This window comes from Microcaecilia unicolor, chromosome 2, assembly GCF_901765095.1.
Source record: "Microcaecilia unicolor chromosome 2, aMicUni1.1, whole genome shotgun sequence".
In the NCBI taxonomy this organism is placed as follows: domain Eukaryota; kingdom Metazoa; phylum Chordata; class Amphibia; order Gymnophiona; family Siphonopidae; genus Microcaecilia; species Microcaecilia unicolor.
The window spans coordinates 230,483,748-230,502,567 of record NC_044032.1 but is presented as its reverse complement, the minus strand read 5'-3'; the positions used below and the strand labels follow the sequence as shown (position 1 = coordinate 230,502,567).

General features: G+C 46.6%; 1 protein-coding gene across 1 annotated transcript in view; it reads right to left on the bottom strand.

Annotated features, from left to right (window-relative positions):
* Positions 1-18,820, bottom strand: part of KIAA1958 (KIAA1958 ortholog) — a 184,784-nt gene that overhangs the window by 150,462 nt on the left and 15,502 nt on the right. Inside the window, exon 2 of the mRNA XM_030193773.1 lies at positions 2,250-3,453. Coding sequence (XP_030049633.1) covers positions 2,250-3,429 — 1,180 coding nt within the window. The 5' untranslated portion in view covers positions 3,430-3,453. The remainder of the gene's footprint in view (positions 1-2,249; positions 3,454-18,820) is intronic.

Here is an 18,820-nt window from a genome sequence, read left to right as displayed (position 1 = left end):
TCAGACTCCTCGTCAGAGAAATATCTGGGATCTTCTTCTTCTTCCCACGAGGCCTCACCCTCGGTGTCAGACACAAGTTCACGGACCTGCGTCTGCAACCGTGCCCGGCTCGACTCCGTGGAGCCACGTCCACGATGGGGGCGTCGAGAGGTAGACTCCCTCGCCCGCATCGGCGAAGCTCCCTCCGCCGACGTAGTCGGGGAGCCCTCCTGGGAGGTGGCCGCAGTCGGCACCGCACGCGGTACCGACGTCGGGGACCTCACCCCAGGCGATGGGCCAGCCGGCGCCACGCTCGACGGTACCGGAGGCGCAAGCACCGCCGGTACCGGAGGGGTAGGGCGCAACAGCTCTCCCAGAATCTCTGGGAGAACGGCCCGGAGGCTCTCGTTCAGAGCGGCTGCAGAGAAAGGCATGGAGGTCGATGCAGGCGTCGACGTCAGAACCTGTTCCGGGCGTGGAGGCTGTTCCGGGCTGTCCAGAGTGGAGCGCATCGACACCTCCTGAACAGAGGGTGAGCGGTCCTCTCGGTGCCGATGCCTGCTGGGTGCCGACTCCCTCGGTGACCCAGAGCTCTCGGTGCCGACGCGGGGAGGGGACCGGTGTCGATGCTTCTTCGACTTCTTCCGAAGCATGTCACCGGAGCTCCCCGGCACCGACGAGGAGGACGTAGAATCCATCCGTCGCTTCCTCGGGGCCGAGACCGAAGGGGGTCGATCTCGGGGGGGCTGTACCGCAGGAGCCCTCAGGGTAGGAGGAGACCCACCCGAGGGCTCACCGCCACCAGCAGGGGAATGGACAGCCCTCACCTGCACTCCACTCGATGCACCACCGTCCGACGACATCAGGAGACGAGGTCCCGGTACCACCGACGTCGATGCAGCTATCCGATGTCTCGGCGCCGATGCAGAGGGCCGATGCCTCGATGCACTCGATGCACTGGCAGCCAAGGAAGAAGGTCTGGACGCTGATGACGTCGATGCACACGATGACCCCGGTGCCGATGCCGACGAAGAGCCCGAGAACAAAACGTTCCACTGGGCTAATCTCGCTACTTGAGTCCGCCTTTGTAAGAGGGAACACAGACTACAGTTCTGGGGACGGTGCTCGGCCCCCAGACACTGAAGACACGAAGAGTGCCTATCAGTGAGCGAGATTACCCGGGCGCACTGGGTGCACTTCTTGAAGCCGCTGGAAGGCTTCGATGTCATGGGCGGAAAAATCACGCCGGCGAAGTCAAAATCCGAAATGACGAATTTGGAGCACCAAAACTTTAAGGGAGAAAAAATCTCGACCGAGGCCGAAAGAGGCCTACCCCGACAACGAAAGAAAACTTACCGGGGCAAAACTGGAAATACGGGAAGGGGCAAACGAAACCCAAGGGGGTTTCCGGAGCACTTTCCGAGCGAAAATGAAACTTTTCCGAAGAAAAACACGTCGATTTAGAAAACGGACGCGCGAGGTCGACTCTCCGGGGCTCGACACGACAAAAACACAGCCGTACCGAGTGCGGACGAAAGAAGACTGGCCGGCTCGAGCCGGTTTCGGGCGGGAAGACGGCCGCGCATGCGCGGTGCGCGCGGGCGCGCGAGGACTAGCAAAGGTCTTTGCTAGGAAGATTCCGATTGGAGGGGCTGCTGAGGACGTCACCCATCAGTGAGAACAAGCAGCCTGCTTGTCCTCGGAGAAACAAAATATTATTCCTTTCAACCTAAACTATGCCCGCTCTTAAAATTGGTATTGTGTAAAATTTTAAAAATATATGCAACAAAATTGAATAGGTATCACTTTCCAAAAAGGACTACAAAATAATTCTTTAAAGAAGCAGGTCTAAGAATCAATCACAGATGAGTGAAGTACACCAGCTCTGTGGTCATCAGGTTGTCCTAGGAACATATCTTTAACATACATTTTTCTTCTTTGCTTATTTGAAAATCCGACTCGTATGTTCTCTGGTTCATCCTGAAATGTAATGAGGCTTACTGCACTCCTGCAAGGGAAAACAATGCAACTTATCCTTTCTCATCTTCCATTTCTAAATCTAGCATGGACTTTTCTCTGCTAAATTTGTGTTTTTGTTTTTTTAGAGCAATTGTTACACAGACCTACTTAAAAAAAAAATGTTTCCATAACAAATAAGCAGTGTTTTTAGCAAAGCCTTGGAAAGCTAACATGCACAGAATTTTACTGCTAAACATTCAGATCTCCCTTTCTCATATGTCAGTATGTAGAAATAACACAAGTTTCCATACCTGGCAGAGTCTGTGCAGTTGCCTCACTGCTGAGGTTCGGGACTATGATGGGCTGCTGCTGACTTGAGCTGACCTCTGGCTCTGTGCTAATTGAAGGCGATCGTGCTGCTTCACAAGATGCAGACAGCTTGGCGGCAGGTGACAGGAGCTCTTCTGAAACAGCTACTTGCTCCTCTTGACCAGGAAGCTGCAGAGCAGATAAGGGGATGCTGATCGGCTGGCTGGTGGTACTAGTAGACGTGCTGACTGGCATCTGCAGTGTTATCTGCTGGCTGGCATCAGAGGCGCTAGTTGATCCTCTGTTTGGGGGAGTCAATGATGTCCTAACAGGCTTCGGAACTGCAGTTCTTGGTGCAACAGGTGAAGAAACAGACACATTTTGCAGCTCTCGTTCAGGACCAAGAGAAGCCGCAATAAGAGTGGTAGATTTTGAAGTCCCTACGTAGGAAGGGCCAACAGGAGTAGGAGGTTTGGGTTTTGACATCTGTGTCAATGATAAGGCAGGTCCATCCACGCCACCAGTAAGTTCCGCATTAGCAACTATATAATAATCCTCAGGCATTTCCTGCTTAATTTTTTTGACAATAACATCGCTACTGCTTTCATCGATAACCTGAGACACAGATCCCAAAAGAGCTGAGGATGGGCCTGCTCCAGGCCTCTTGCGGGAAACATTTGGAGATCTTTGGGCATGGTGTTCAAAGTCACTATCTTCATCTGTCACAGAAGACTCGCATACCATGTCAAACAGTGTATTTTCATCTTCATATTCTTCCACAGTTTCATCCAACTCTGAGGGCTCGCTGCAGTAGGAGAAATCACACGAGTCTCTAGTGCGGTTGCAATCTAGTTTTCCTTTCCCTGATCGCCCAGGATATCTGTCCAGTGGGCTGGTTTGTGCTTCCGAAGGAATACCTATGATACTGGGGCTATCTGAGTTGAAGCTCCTGTTGTCCTGGAAGCATACTCTCTCCTGGGACCCAGCCCTGCATGTGGCAGTCAATGGCCAGTGGTAAGCGTGGCCAGCACTACAGCCCCACATGGCTGTCAGGTTGCCATGAGACCCTTCAGAAAGCAAGTGCTTCAGATTGGGAATGAGGCTGCAGATGGTGCCATGGCTATGGGCCCAACTAACCAGTTTGGAAAGATTTTCAGAAGAAGTGTGAAGACAATCCTCCATGTTACAGGATCAAAGGTTTCCGTCCTAAAAATACAAAATGCATGCATTAAAAAAACAAAAACAAAATCAGAACAATTAAATCTGGAGATGCCAATATCAGAGCAAGTTGGTAAATGTCTTTCAGAGAGACTCCTCCTCCAAGCTTTCACCAAATAAATCATGCAGAGGTCACATATCTAAATTAATAGAGGCATGTTAACCTAGCTGATTTCAGACTGTTAGCATGGCTAAAATGTGACCAGAGGGTATAGAGTGCTAATACACCACTGTGTAATCATCAGGGTTTACACAGAGCTTTAGTTTGAAAGAAGGTCCCAATGAATGACACAGTGTATTTTGCCATCCTGTGGCATGGATGGCAAAACACATTAGTTCAGCTTCTGAGGAAGAAGAATAAAGCCAATCATGGTCAAATAAACAAGTGAAGAGAAACCAAAAGGGTCCATTTACTAAGCTGCAGTATAAAGTGGCCTTAGTGCACCCTTACGTGGGTTTTTCCTGCGCGCCAAGGCCATTTTTACCACAACAGTAAAATGACCTATTTTCCATTTTTTGCATTATCATGCGCTAATGTTGCCATTCGCACGCAGCCATTAAAAAATATTAGTGTGTCAGCACTTATCAACACCTATTGTAGACTATAGGGGCTCACACGCAAATCCTGCGCCAATCAGTTAGTGTGCGAGAACGTAGCTGCATCAATTAGCACAGAAACACCCCCCTCTCTGTCCCCAGACACACCCCCTCCACAATGGACTAAAATTATTTTTAGCATGTGGTTTGAACACAAATCAGGAAATCATCACAGGACATCTGAGTTCGTCCTGAGGTAAGACATTTTAAGTTGCAGTAAGCGCAAGCTAGTGCTTACCGCAGCTTCGTAAAAGGACCCCCAAACTAATTTATCCCCAAGTCACAGTGGTTATGGTGGTGGACTTTGGTCCTGGGGAACTGAGGAACTGAGTTCGATTCCCGGCACAGGCAGCTCCTTGTGACTCTGGGCAAGTCACTTAACCCTCCATTGCCTGCCGCATAGAGCCTGCCATTAGTGGGAAAGCGCGGGGTACAAATGTAACAAAAATAAATAAATAAAATCCCAAGACTGATCAGTGGCGCACAATACAGGGAATGCGCCTTCCGCTTTATACATAGAGCTTACATGACTCAGGCACAGATGGCGAGGTTTGGGGGGCTGCAGACGGCATTATGCAGGAGGTGCGGGGGTGCAGAAAAGTTTGGATTTTGGAGTTGCAGGAAAATTAAAGCATATTGGGGGAAAATAGCTAATTATATGACTAATCTAATAGGTCATCTGGTAGAGTGCACACCTAAGCAACTGCTGCTGAATCTCCCAGGATCACTCAGGGGAGCGACACCAAGGGGAACCTTACTACTCCGCAAACTAACATTGTTGGCGAAAAAATGCATTCTGCAGTATTGGAGGACAAATACAGGGCCTGAATACTGGCATTGGCGGAATCTAATCCACCAATTGGTGGTGTGGGAGGCAAGAGAAGCTAGGAGTGGGCTCAAGAAAAAGAACGCATTCCTAAAGCTATGGGGTGTATATATAGATTCTCTGACCCCTAGGGGTAGGAACTTAATCCTTAGGGTGCTGTAATGAGTGGAAGATGATTGGGGTAGTTAACGGCATGAGTGGGAAGCAAGGGAGGGAGGGAGGGTGGGGGAAGAGTATATGTGTGGTGAGAGGAGTCATCGAGGAGAATGACCCAATGGAGACATGGTACAGTCACATGGAAGTGCAAGCTGATGTGTTTGCAAATAGGAGACTAATTTGGCTCGAAGGGGGAAGGTCCAAGGACCCTGATCTCCCCTATCAATGCATTGGAAGTGTTCTTGCTTTTTAAAATGGGGACCTCCTTCAGACATGTTTCCATTCATGTATGCTTGATAATGATTTGCAAAAGAGGGTGGGGGAGAAGGGGGGGGGGGGAAATGTAATGGAAAAGAGAACAATTCATTCAAGATTATGGTTGTAATACTTTATTGTTGTTCAATAAAAATTGTTTAAACATAAAAAAAAAAACTAAAGTAAAATAACACACATTTTATAAATAATCTACTATAATAAAACTCACCCTCAACGTTCTGAAGTCACTCAGTCACTCCCTGAAGGGTTCATGGATTCATGGTGGTGAAGCCACAACATTGACCATGTCTCTCTGCCCCGCCCTCGCATGACAGACCAATCAGAAAAAACACCCTCAACATTCTGAAACACAAAGGACCATCACAACACCGTTCCCAGGCAACACTAGGCAACGTAAGACGGACCAATCAGAGGAAACTACGTGACAATAAGGGAGGAGCATTCCCCAGCAGAATGGCTCATTATCTGTGCAGCACGGAGAGCACAGAACCACCGCTGGAACGAGAGAAGAATATTCCTGCTGTGAGTATGTGCAAAAATAGACCGGGGGGGGGGGGGGGGGGGGGGAAATTTTTAAATGCCTAATGCCAGTACTGAAAAGTGCCAGAGGGCCCATAGCAAAGACTATATTTGGGATCACTTGACATGGAGTCAGAGGAGCCGGAAAACAACGTGCCCGTCACCATCTGGGACATGTGCGAACAGGACAAGCTGCGGCCCAGCTGGAAGGATTACCTGCGACCCAGCCAGCAGCAAACAGCAAACAAGGAAGGGGGAGGAGTAGGGAAACACGCGGAGCGTGTTTCCCTACTCCTTCCCTGCCTAGGAATCGCTGGAGACTGGCTGCCAAACTAACGAAACAACTGCACACCGATGCACCACCTCCATCATTCAAAAGGCATCCACTCTTTCTTCAACAGAAATGCAAACTAATAATACAAAACAAAGAATACCCGTTTTCTCACGCAGCTACAGGTAACTCCCCACCCCCTTCCTCTTCCCCTTTTGCCAAAGCGGCCGTGCCCAACCATCCCCAGCCTCAGGCAAGCCGTCTCCCAACCTCGGGTATTCCCCGAGCACCCGGAAAAAGACAGCGCAGCTTCCCGCAGCGCATGTTCCAGCATTCCCCTGCAGCCGGCTTGAAATGGACCGAACATACCGGATCACCACCCGATGGCCCGAGACCGTGCTCCTCTCCCTTCTGCCAACTTAAAACAACCATCCCCGTCCTCAGGCAAGCCGTCTCCCACCTCCAGGATGCCCAGAACCCCAGCCCAACGGAAAAAGACAGCGCTGCTTCCCACAGCACATTTCTCTTCCAGCGTTCCCCTACAGCAGCCCTGAAACGGCCAAAAAATACCGACAGACCAAGAACGTGCTCCTCTACCTTCCGCCCATCTAAAACAACACTGCTGCCTCAGCACAACACAAAAAAAAAAACGGAGAAAAAAATCCACCACTCAGCAAAGGCTGACCCCCCTACAACCACATTTATATTTCACCAACAGAAAGACCCCCCTCCACAAACCTCCTTGACAGACAAAACCACACACACACACAATACAACAGACACACACCCTCAAAGCCACACACCAATCCATCCCACTTTGCCAGCATAGCACAGCACATCCCCCAACCTCCCAAGCAAAAAAAACAAAACAAAAAAAAACCACACACAACAACCTGCACACACACCCCACCCTCACACAAAACAACTCTGTGACACATACACACAGAAAAAAAAAAGCCACATGCTAGCGTCCGTTTCATTGGTTTTGGAAACGGGCCTTTTTTACTAGTTTGTTAATAAAAGAGGGAAAGGGAAATGGGACTTGATGTACCGCCTTTCTGTGGTATTTTGCAACTACATTCAAAGTGGTTTACATATATACAGGTACTTATTTTGTACCTGGGGCAATGGCGGGTTAAGTGACTTGCCCAGTCACAAGGAGCTGCAGTGGGAATCGAACTCAGTTCCCCAGGATCAAAGTCCGCTGCACTAACCACTAGGCTATTCCTCCACTCCTCAGCATTTACACACACACACACACATATATGATATACATGTTTGCTTATTAAACATCCATGTACTTCAAAACTACATCATCTAGTTGTTGGGGTAGAAAATTCCAAGGTGCCCAGTCACCTGTACAATAAACTTATGTTGTTTGCCTCAATCAGCTAGCAGAGGAGGGGATAATATTGCAGACAACATAACCAAAGAAAGGCCATGATCAAGTGTATAATCTCACATTCATTGTTTATTTTAATCTTGAATTGATAATGAATGTGACTGTTGGGCAGACTGGTAGCAACTGACAGCGGCCGTCAGACACCGAATATACCTGTCCTAACACCAGAGCAACCGGATGACCTCAGCGAGGAGGAGCTGTAGGACTTGCCAGCGCAGAGCTCTCCTGGGAGGAGACTAGACTCCTTGTGGGCCGAAGCCCATGAGTCAGCAGGGCCGGATGCCACATCAGCTAAAATCCAGCAGATCTACATGGCAGAGCAACAGCGGCGAAAGGAACGGGAACAGCATGATTTCCCATCGGAAATGGCTTATAATCAAAGCTTCAGCCTATCCTCTCTGCCAAGGCCAGAAACAGGATCCACAGCCTGGATTAAGCCTAACTTGTTTGCACAGTTTGATGATACCCGAGGTGACATAAATGGATATCTGCCTGCCTTTGAAAAAATTTGCCACCTCAGTGAGATTCCTCAGAAAGACTGGGGCCCAGATGCACTAAACTTTAACAACCCTTTTACAACCCTTTAACGAACAAGTTTTAAACCGTGACATGCATTGAAGGCCTTTTTCTGACGTAGGTAGCAGCTAAAGAAAACGGAATGCAGATGAGCAATTCGTGTACAAACCCCATTGTAACAAGATGCATTAACATTGTCCGATTGCCTTAACGCAGGAAAAACGCAGGAAATCTAACGGAGGTCTGTACCTCTCGTTAGAGCTGCCCAGCTGCCAAAATGTAATGAAAAAAAAATCAGGAGGGAGGGGGAAAAACGGGTGTCAGGAGCGTCCTTTATTGACGCCTGAGGTCCCTGCTGCTCCCCGTTCCCCCTGCATTAAAAAAAAAATGGGGAAAAAAAAAGGATCAGGATGGGGCAAAGGCGCTCGTCAGGAGCGTCCTTTATGAGCGTCCTTCCCCCCCCCCCCACCCGAGGTCGCCGCTGCTCCCCGCTTGCCAAACATCCAAAGTTTAAGCTGCCCCAGCTCGCCCCTCCCTTCTCTTTCTTCCCAGTTCCGCCTCCCGCTATTCTCTGCCCCCGTGCCCCGCCGCCCTCCCTGAAGTTGTCGCCGCCGTTCCCCCCCTCCACCGGTGCCCCCCTCCTTGTTACCGGGCCGTGCAGCACCTCTCACCTCTGTGTGAGGGCACTGCACGGGGAAGAACAGCTGATCATCTCCTCTGCAGTCTCCGACGTCCCTCCTCCCTCCTGGGCCCACCCTCCTCTGACGTAACCAGACGAGGGCGGGCCCAAGAGGGAGGAGGGACGTCAGAGACTGCAGAGGAGACAATCAGCTGTTCTTCCCCGTGCAGCGCCCTCACACAGAGGTGAGAGGCGCTGCACGGCCCGGTAACAAGGAGGGGGGCACCGCTGGAGGGGGGACCGGCGGCGACGACTTCAGGGAGGGCAGCGGGGGCGGGGCGGAGAATAGCGGGAGGCGGAACTGGGAAGAAAGAGAAGAGAGGAAGAGAGGAAGGGAGGGGCGAGCTGGGGCAGCTTAAACTTTGGATTTTTTGCAAGCGGGGAGCAGCGGGGAGCAGCGGCAACCTCGGGCGGTGGGGGGGGCAAGGACGCTCATAAAGGACGCTCCTGACGAGCGCCTTTGCCCCCTCCCAAAACACACGTGTTTTGGGGTTTTTTTGTTTTGTTTTTGTTTTGACGTTTTGGGACATGCACAGAGCAGCCAGCATAAGCTTGGCTGCTCTGCGCATGCCTTACGGGCCGATTACGGACGTTTTTACCGAACGCTTAGTGAATGCAAGTGAGCTGCAATGAACAGCTCATTTGCATCCCCTATCCTTCGTGCATTCTTCGTTTTTTTACATTCGGTAACTTCTTTAACGTTTTAGATTTTTTTACGTACGGTTGATGCATCTGGGCCTCGGCATGCTATTTAACAATGCTTCCTTGGCAGCAGTGGTATGAAGGCTGGTGATTGCTGGAATCTGTCAGTATTTCAATTGCCCAAGCAATAAGAAATTCTTATGATCCAAAACCCCAACAGAACAAATCCCCTAAACTCCCAAATGCTGCAGTCTTCCAGAATGGGTTCTGGGCCAGTCTATCAGGATTCAAGGAAAGAAAATTAACAGGTATGAATAAATTTCTCCTTCCTTATTCAGCTAGACCAGTCGACAGTGGGATGTACCATAGCAGTCCCTCATAGGAAGGAAGACATGGCCCCCAGAATGACCATCCTGCCAAAAGCCACACTACCCCAGGCCAACATGTCCAGCTTGTAATGCTTCACAAAAGAGTGTAGAAATGACCGTATCACTGTCCTAAAGATACCTTCCAGAACAGTGGCCCAGGCCTCTGCCAAAGACATCGCCTGAGCTTGCTCGGAATGAGCTCAAAGTTTTCTGGAACAGTGTACACCCAACTATAAGCCACCTGAGTCAAACTTTATCCAGAATTATACTGAGGCCTTAAAAGGCCACCTCTTTGCGCATCCCCTTAAACAGCACATAGAGTTTATCAGAGTTATGAAAGCTCTTATCACACCCAACTTGTGGACTTGACAAGGAGGATGAAGCCCCACCATAGGCAAAAAAGTACAGATCTAGTACTAGTAATACTATAAATAATTTCTATAGTACTACTAGTTGTATGCAGACTTGTACAAGAAACGCATAAGAGACAGACCCTGCTTGACGGAGCTTACAATCTATTCAAGACAAAGGACAAATAAGGGAGTATGGAGTTATTTATTGTGGAAATGATTAACTTACAAACATGGGTAATGAACAAGTGAACAGGGCAGTGATGGCGAACCTATGGCAGGCTTGCCAGAGAGGGCACACAGAGCCCTCTCTGTTGGCACGCGCGCCGTCGCCTCAGCCACTTCCAGCCCCCCGCCGAATAAAAGTCATACCTGCTCGGGGTTAAGGCGGCGTTGGCAGCGGCAGTGAAAAGCGCTGGCTCGGCACGCCTTCAGCCTTTCCTTCTGTCTCTCAAGCTCTGGTCCCACCCTCATTTCCTGTTTCCATAAGGGCAGGGCCAGAGCTTGAGACAAAAGGGAAGGCTGAAAGCGCACCGAGCCAGCACGCTTTTCACTGCCGCAGCTGCCGACGCCGCCTTAACCCCGACCAGGTATGACTTTTAAATTTCAGAGGGGGGCCCTGGTGCTCGGAGGGAGGACGGGCAGGCAAGCGGCCTTGTGCTCGGAGGGAGGGTAGCCGGCCTGCCTGCCTGGTGCTCGGAGGGCCTGTGGCCTGCCTGGTGCTGGGAGGGATGCAGGCCTGCCTGGTGCTGGGAGGGAGGGCGGGCGAGTGGGAGGGCAACAGCCCTAACGAGAAAAACCTAACGGGAGGTACAGACCTCCCGGGAAAACAGTAGTGCATCGGATTAGTATTTTAATACTAATTTGCTCATTTGCATACCATTTTCGTTGGCTGCTACTGTGAAAGGAAAATGCCCTTTTGTGCATGTCCCCGGTTTACTACTTGCGTTCTAAACTGGCTAGAACCAGTTTAAAACCCACATTGCTGTTATTCAGGTTAAATTGCCCTGTTGGCACTTTGCGATAATTAGATTTTGGGTTGCTGTTTGGGCACTCGGTCTCGGAAAGGTTCGCCATCACTGAAATAGGGGGTTAAGAGAGTTAAAAGCAGCCTCAAAAAGGTGGGCTTCCAGCCTAGATTTGAATAGGGCCAGAAACAGAGCATGATGTACTGACTCAGGAAGTTGGTTCCAGGCATACAGCACAGCAAGGAATGGAGGCTAGAGTTAGCAGTGGAGAAAGATACAGACAAGAATGACTTACCAGATGGTGTTCCCAGGGACGGGTGTAGGAAGAGATAAGAGGAGATACTGAAGAGCTTAAGATTGAATGCACTTACAAATCAGTAAGCGGAGAGGGGTTATGTGAGTGTAGCAATATGGTGGAAGATAAGTCATACAACAAAATTTTGAACAGATTGAAGGGGAGAGAGATGGCGCAATCTAAGAGTGAGGTGAAAAAGTATGGATAAGGGTTTTGGTAGTTGGTCAGAAAGAAGGGTTGAATTTTGGTGATGCTATAGAGAAATAAACAAGTTTTAGCAGTCTGTTGGATATGTATAGAGAGAGCAAGAAAGGAATCAAAGATAACCTCAAGGTTACAGCTAACCTGACAGAAAGAAAATGGGAGAAGAGGAAAGATGGGTTTAGGGAGAAATATAGTTCAGTTTTGGCCATGTTCAGTTTCATATGGTAGTGAGACATCTGAGCAGCAATGTCAGACAAACAGACAGACTTGAGCCTGTATTCTTGCTGTGGAGGGGTAGACCTGAAAGTCATTAGCATAAAGATGATATTGAAAACCATGGGAGATGATCAAACTACATCAAAGCAACAAGGTAAAAAGTACATAGAGAGAAGTTGTCTAAGGCAGAGCCCCGAGGTACACTGATTGATAGTGTGATAGCAGTGGTATAGCGATGGGAGAGGACTGAGGTCCCACTGAGGAAACGCTGCCCTCAATAGAGAACAAGATATTTTGTATCCTGTATGAATCTTGCTATATGGAGGTGAGCCTTTATGGAAGACCCATGAATCTTCCCTTGAAAACAAGACAGAGATGCTACCTGAACCTTCAAAGACTGAGGGCCAAATCCTGCTCCAAACCCTGCTGTAAAAAGGCATGAATGGTAGACAACTGAGCCTGCCATGGGGAAAGCTGCCTCTCAGAGTACCAGTTCTACAGTCTCCATACCCACATGGAAGCCAAAGAAGTGGAGCAGAGCAGTGGTAACCTGTACCAAATATTAACTGTACATACTAAGTAATATGTACTGAAATCAGTAGAAATACAAGAAGGTTGCCGCTGGGGCATGTTAAATGTGGGAATTGTTCAGTATGTACAGTTAATATGAATACCAACATTTTCATTATTCCATCAAGGAATCTGTTTTGAAACAATTCTCCAACTATAAGACAAGAGTGTTGTATATGCTGCGCTTTGGCCTTGTGGTTTGGCTTACATTGGAAAAACCAAGAGAAGAGAGTCAATATCAGGATAATGGAACATAAAAGTGCTATGAAGAGACAAATCAAAGAAAAACTGCTGGTGGAACACTCTTTAGAAACTGGCCACAAGTCTGAGGAATATAAGTTCTGTGTACTGGCAACACCAAGGAAGTCCTGGAGAGATGGATCCATGGATAACCATCTATTCGGGCTGGAACAGAGGCTTATTTTTTGATTGGGTACAATGTCCCCTAGAGGTCTTACTATGGATATGGTAATATCTGTTTATTTTTTTAAATAAGTTCTATCATTTCCATTCAGTAAAACTAGGACACCATTTCTCAGGTTCTATATAAGATTAATATGCTATTTTCATTCATTTAAGTATTTATATACCGCTAAGACCTAAGCGATTTGGTTTCATTTTACAGGTACTGGGTCTGTCCCTGGTGGGCCTACAATCTAAGTAGTGCGTTATACCTGGGGCAATGGAGGGTTAAGTGACTTGCCCAGGGTCACACGGTGATGCAGAGGGAATTGAACCTGGTTCCCCAGGATCTCAACCAAGTGCCGACCACCAGACTGTAGCAGGAATTGAACCCAGTTCCCCAGGTCCGCAACCTGATATTAACCATTAGGCCATTCCACCACCACAACATCTTTACCTGATATTGTGTTCTAACTTTGTTTTTGTTTTTTAAAGTTGCATTTTTTTAGCATGATTTTAGCACAGCTCATTTGTTTTCTTTTATTTATTTTCATTATCACCCCTGATTTGTCTTTTTATGATCTGGCTTCTTTTTTAATTATATTTTTGCCTCCCTGATCTTTGACCTCAGCCAGCATTTTTAAAGGAGCCAAGCCACTGCATAGCAGACTGCTGCTACTATAAGCACGGCTAGACTTTTTATGAGAGGCTGCCATCTCCTGGATTGAGCTGGTAAGTTGGTATTTTTTCATTGTGAAATGATGCTGGAATTCACTATTCCCCTTTATCAAATTGCAGCCACACATATATGGTTCTACTATCTTTTCAATATTTCCAAGGTGGTGAACTGCCATCTGTACACCACTTAGGTAAGTGTCCTATTTTTACTGTATCAATTATGGCATTATGTTATTTTGGATGTATATACATGTCTATTTTTTTATACTGTATTTGCTACTATATATTATTGTATTTATTATGATAAAACAAAATGTCATGTTAGTGTACTATTTGCTGATCGTATTTTCTGGTCCCTGATGCAGCCCTTGTGTGAGCGAAACAATGCCAGTGTCGAGCTTGCTTGGCTATTTTATTCCAATAAAAGGTTTCTGAAGCCTATACTCCTGGGTCCGATCTGCTTTTGTTCACCGCCATCTTGGAGTTTGTGGATTGCTTGCCCCATTGCTTCCTTGAACTAGATGCAATCTGTACAGTGACTGTCCTAGCTGGAGTCCTGTCCTGACTGTACATTACTAAGTGGCAATTATTCTGCAGTTATGCGTGCAAGGCACACATTTATTTTTTTATTTATTGCACTTGTATCCCACATTTTCCCACCTCTTTGCAGGCTCAATGTGGCTTACAATACATCATGAATAGTGGAAATACATTAGAAATAGACATTTAGTGTTACAGAAGGATCTTGGGCAACATAATGATAAAACATGATAGTAGTATAACAAGCAGATATAGTAGGGCAGTTCTGAGAATATGTGGAGGAGTTGTGTATATTCACATTGGTTGATCTTTGTGGTATGCCTTGTTAAAGAGATGGGTCTTCAGTAGTTTGCGAAAGTTCGTTAGTTCGTAAATCGTTTTTAAGTTGCGCGGCAATGCGTTCCATAACTGTGTGCTCAAGTAGGTAAAGTTTGATGCGTGCATTAGTTTGTATTTCAGACCTTTGCAGTTAGGGAAGTGCAGAATTATCCTTTTTACTTTTAGCAAAATCTTTGACACAGTTCCACATAGGCAACTGATAAATAAACTTGGACACTCAGTATGGACCCTAAAGTGATTGGGTTGGAAAAGGGTTGAGTGGAAGGTGACAGAGGGTAGTGGTAAATGGAGTTCACTCCCAGGAGAGGGACATTATCAACAGGATTGCCAACTGGCTGGTATGTGGGTGGCCTAGGCAGTTCTATGTAGGAGAGGCTGGAACAACAACAACAAAAAGAACACCCAGCCACCATACATGCCATTTTTCTACCAGCCTCAGGTGGGCCTCTACCCATCGTCTCCCTTCCCAACATTAAGGCTAAGCTACCCAACCACTCTCACTCACCTGCTGGCCCCAGTGCCTCTGGTTTATGATAGGAAGCAAAAAAAAAAAAAAAAAACCAAGCACAGGGCCATTGACCTGTGAACGATTTCTGCAAAACAGAAGTTACATCGGGGGGGGGGGGGGGGGGGGGGCAAAGGTAGTGCCAGTTTGCTGTTGACACTGTGCTGTAAACATGGGAGGGCAGGAGGCCCACCAGGAATGCTGGTGAGAAGGCGACAGAAAGAGGGCAATGCTGAACATGGCAGCCAAATAGGGAAAGTATTGTGGACATGAGGGGAAAATGCTGATGAAGGATAGAGAGCGCAGAAATGCTGGACATGAGGGATGGAACAGGGAGACAGAAGGGATGCTGATCATAAGGGGAGGAGGAGAGATGTTAGAACAAACCTTTTTCGTCTCACGGCACACTTACATGGTGCTAAAGTTGTTGAGGCAGACCTCCACAAATAGTCCAGCATTTTTCTATCCCCACCCACCCACACAAGGTCCAGCATTTTCCCTTCTCCCCCCCCCCCCAAATAGTCCAGCATTTACCTTCTCTTCCCCCCCCCATCCTCACAAATAGTCCAGTATCACTCCCTCCTGTTCCCTCTCCAGCCAGCGAACAGCCATCGTCCCTTGTCTCTCTTCATCCCCCCCTCCCCCCTATGTACCTTTTAAAAGTTTTCTTTTCTCCAGGTCGGAGGCAATGAGCAGCAATTCATACAGCCTGTTCATGCCAACCCCAGAGCTTTCACTCTGATCTAACTTCCTACTTTTGTAGAAGCAGGAAATTACATCAGAGAGAGTGCTCCAGGTTCGGTGCAAGCAGGCTGTATGAATTGCTGCTCGCTGGCATCGGCCGCTAGAGACAAGGAAACTTTTAAAAGGTATACTCTGTTTCCACCAATGTGCCACTGCATAATGGTGGAAAAACGCTGGGTTAGAATTTCAGAATGACTGGAGAATAAAACTGGGGAAGGGAAGGGAAAGAGATATTAAGTAGCGATTGGTAAGAAGTGAAACTTGTCTTGAACCCTTCCAAACACTAAAGCCATTTTATTTTCATCATCACTCCTATCAAACCTCTTTGTATAGTTGATGCTGCTATAGAACTAGTGGATTCTTTGAAAATTTTGGATGTCACTCTTGAATGTGAATTAACTTTGACAACATTTTTCTTTACTAAACAAAAACTGCTTCTTTAAATTTAAACTAATTTATTCTGTGTGTTCATTTCTGGATCTTAAATCTATGCATATTAACTTATTCTCTGGTGATAGCTCACTTTCTCAAGGTCTGAACATGCAAAATCCAAAACGTCTTCAACTGATAAAAAAAATAAAATACAGCAGTGAAAATCATCTGGGGTGGTAAGAGATAGGATCATGCAACCCCCCCCCCCCCCCACACACACACACACACAATTTGACAGAACACTGGTTATCGGTAGCCTGTGGCGTCCCATATAAAACCCTTATATTGCTACACCAAATCCATACTTCTAGCCTTCCATTGTTCCTTATCATGATATCCGATTTCTTATGTCCCCAGTAGGAGTTTACGTTCAGGAAATCAGCACCTGTTAAGCGTTCCATCTTTTCATCAAATATGCTATGAATACATTTGAAGCTATGTATTTGCTAGCGTGGGTCCATCTCTTTGGAATAACCTTCCACTTACGCATGAAATCATCTCTGGTGATATTTAAGGTGTGTTTAAAGACTTACTTCTGTGAAAAACTAAATATACTTCTTGAGGGAAGATGAGACCCAGAGCTTCTGGTATCACACTAATGTACAACGCACTGCTCCAATTTCCTGCATTCTTGCTCTCTCTTTTAGCTGAAAAAAATAATGTAATTTCTTTTCTTGCTTTTCTAATTGTTAACTGCTTAGCTGTTATGATGGTCAGAATCTCTATATATAAAAGGCACCACCAACATTCTAAATGAAGCCACCAGCCGGAAGTGTGAAGGGGGAGAGATATCCGGTTTCCCCATGAGTGTCTGCCCCGCCCTCGCTCTCTCTGTAACACAAACAGTGAAGGAAAACACAGCAAAGCACGAAATCAAACCGCTCTCTCTGTAACAGTGAAGGACTCAGAGGGGGGAGGGGAGAGAGGGCAGAAGCCCTCACTATCTCTGTAACACAAACACAGCACAGCAGGAAACTTAACACTGAAGGACTCGACTCCCAGGGGGGAGGGGACAGAGGGCAGGGACACACACACTCCCACAAGCACACAGAAGAAAACCTTGCTAGCCCCTGTTTCATTTGCATCAGAAACGGGGCTTTTTTACTAGTATCAACATAAACTGAATCTTGAACCTTGGATAGCAAAGCAGAAAAATAAATGGAAGAAAGCTGAAAAACAAAGTACTCACCTGTAGCAGATGTTCTTCAAGGACAGCAGGATGCTTATTCTGACTGATGGGTGATGTCACTGATGCAGCCCAGATGTGTAGACACTCCCCAGTGTTCTATTTTCTAGAAGCTTTCAGAAGCGGCCTGCCACACATGTGCATGTCCTCGAACAGGACCAGGTCAGTCTAATAATACAGCTGATATAATGGAAGGGACAGTCAGAATAAGCATCCTGCTTTCCTCAGGGAAACAACTGCTACAGGCGAGAAACTTTGCTTTCTCCAAGGACAAGTAGGATGCGGTATTCTGAATAATGGGATTCCCTAGCTACCAGGTTGTCAAAAAAAAAAAAAGATGGAAAGTAATGGCCTGTAAACAGAAAAGACCCAATAAACAAAGCAGTAAATGTAACATTTAAAAAGAAAAAAAAGTCTGGAACTGAAGATAATGGGCCTTGTGGGGTGGAGTTGGCTTCTAGACACCAAATAAATTCTGAAGGGCTGTCTGACTGAATTCGATGTCACATTGGAAACCTTTTTCTAGACAGTAGTGAGATGTGAATGTGTGAACTGAAGTTCACATTGCAACTCTGCAAATTTCCACAATGGAAGTTGACCACAAGCAGGCTACCAATGCAGCCATGTCTCTGAAAGTGAGCCATTTTAGGACCCTCTAGAGTTATCCAGCCTGGGAATAAGCAAAGGAAATGCAGTCTGCAAGCCAACTAGGAAGAGAAACCTACAGAAGTTGCTTTTGCTTGCAGGCAAAAAGCAGTGACCCTTCCTAGAATCTGCAAGTTACTGTTATCACAAAATAACTTGATATAGTCAGCAATCCAATATGAGAGTCTTAGTAGATGATCATAAACCAGAATTGTCTATTCTTTCCAGAAGTACTAGGATTAGGGGGGCATTCAATGTAGCTACTAAGTAGGAAATTTAAAACAAACTGGAGAAAATATATTTCTTCATTAAACGTGTAAACAAACTCTGCAATAATTGCCAGTGAATGTGGTAGAGCACTTAAAAAATATATAATGGCTCAATCAGTCTACTCGCTTCTGGATAAAATCTAAACTCAAAAGTAGACACTGTGTTCACATGAATATATATTGTATTATAATGGGGGAAATGGTCTCAATAGTCACTAGTAGAGAGATGTGGTAGCCGTGTTAGTCCACTTCCAAAGGTAATCAATAGAAATAGAATAAAATAAAAAACATAGAAAATAAGATTATACTTTTTTTATTGGACTAAATAATTTTTTTTTATTATCTTTCGAAGGTAGCCCTTCGTTAGATCAACATTTGCTTATTTCTGATCTGAAGAAGGGCTACCTTCGAAAGCTAATCAAAAAAATGTATTTAGTCCAATAAAAATAGTCACTGGGATATGCTGCTGAATAGCAGCTTAAAACATGGAGGAATCCCATCTGTGACTCAGATCATCATTGACCCAAAAAAAACCCCCTCCTACCTACATCTGCATTTATATCAGTTTTCATCACTTCCGGTGTTAAGGCTATAAATAATGCAGCCGTCATCATTGTTTTGTCTTGACGGCAACAGTGAAGGGTGAACAGGTAATAAGCCCCAGCCAAAGCCTTTTATGAAGAGTTTAGTTCACTAGATAAAATGAAGCATGCCATTTTTTATTTTTTGCAGGTACACACTGGCACAGGTCCCTTGAGAA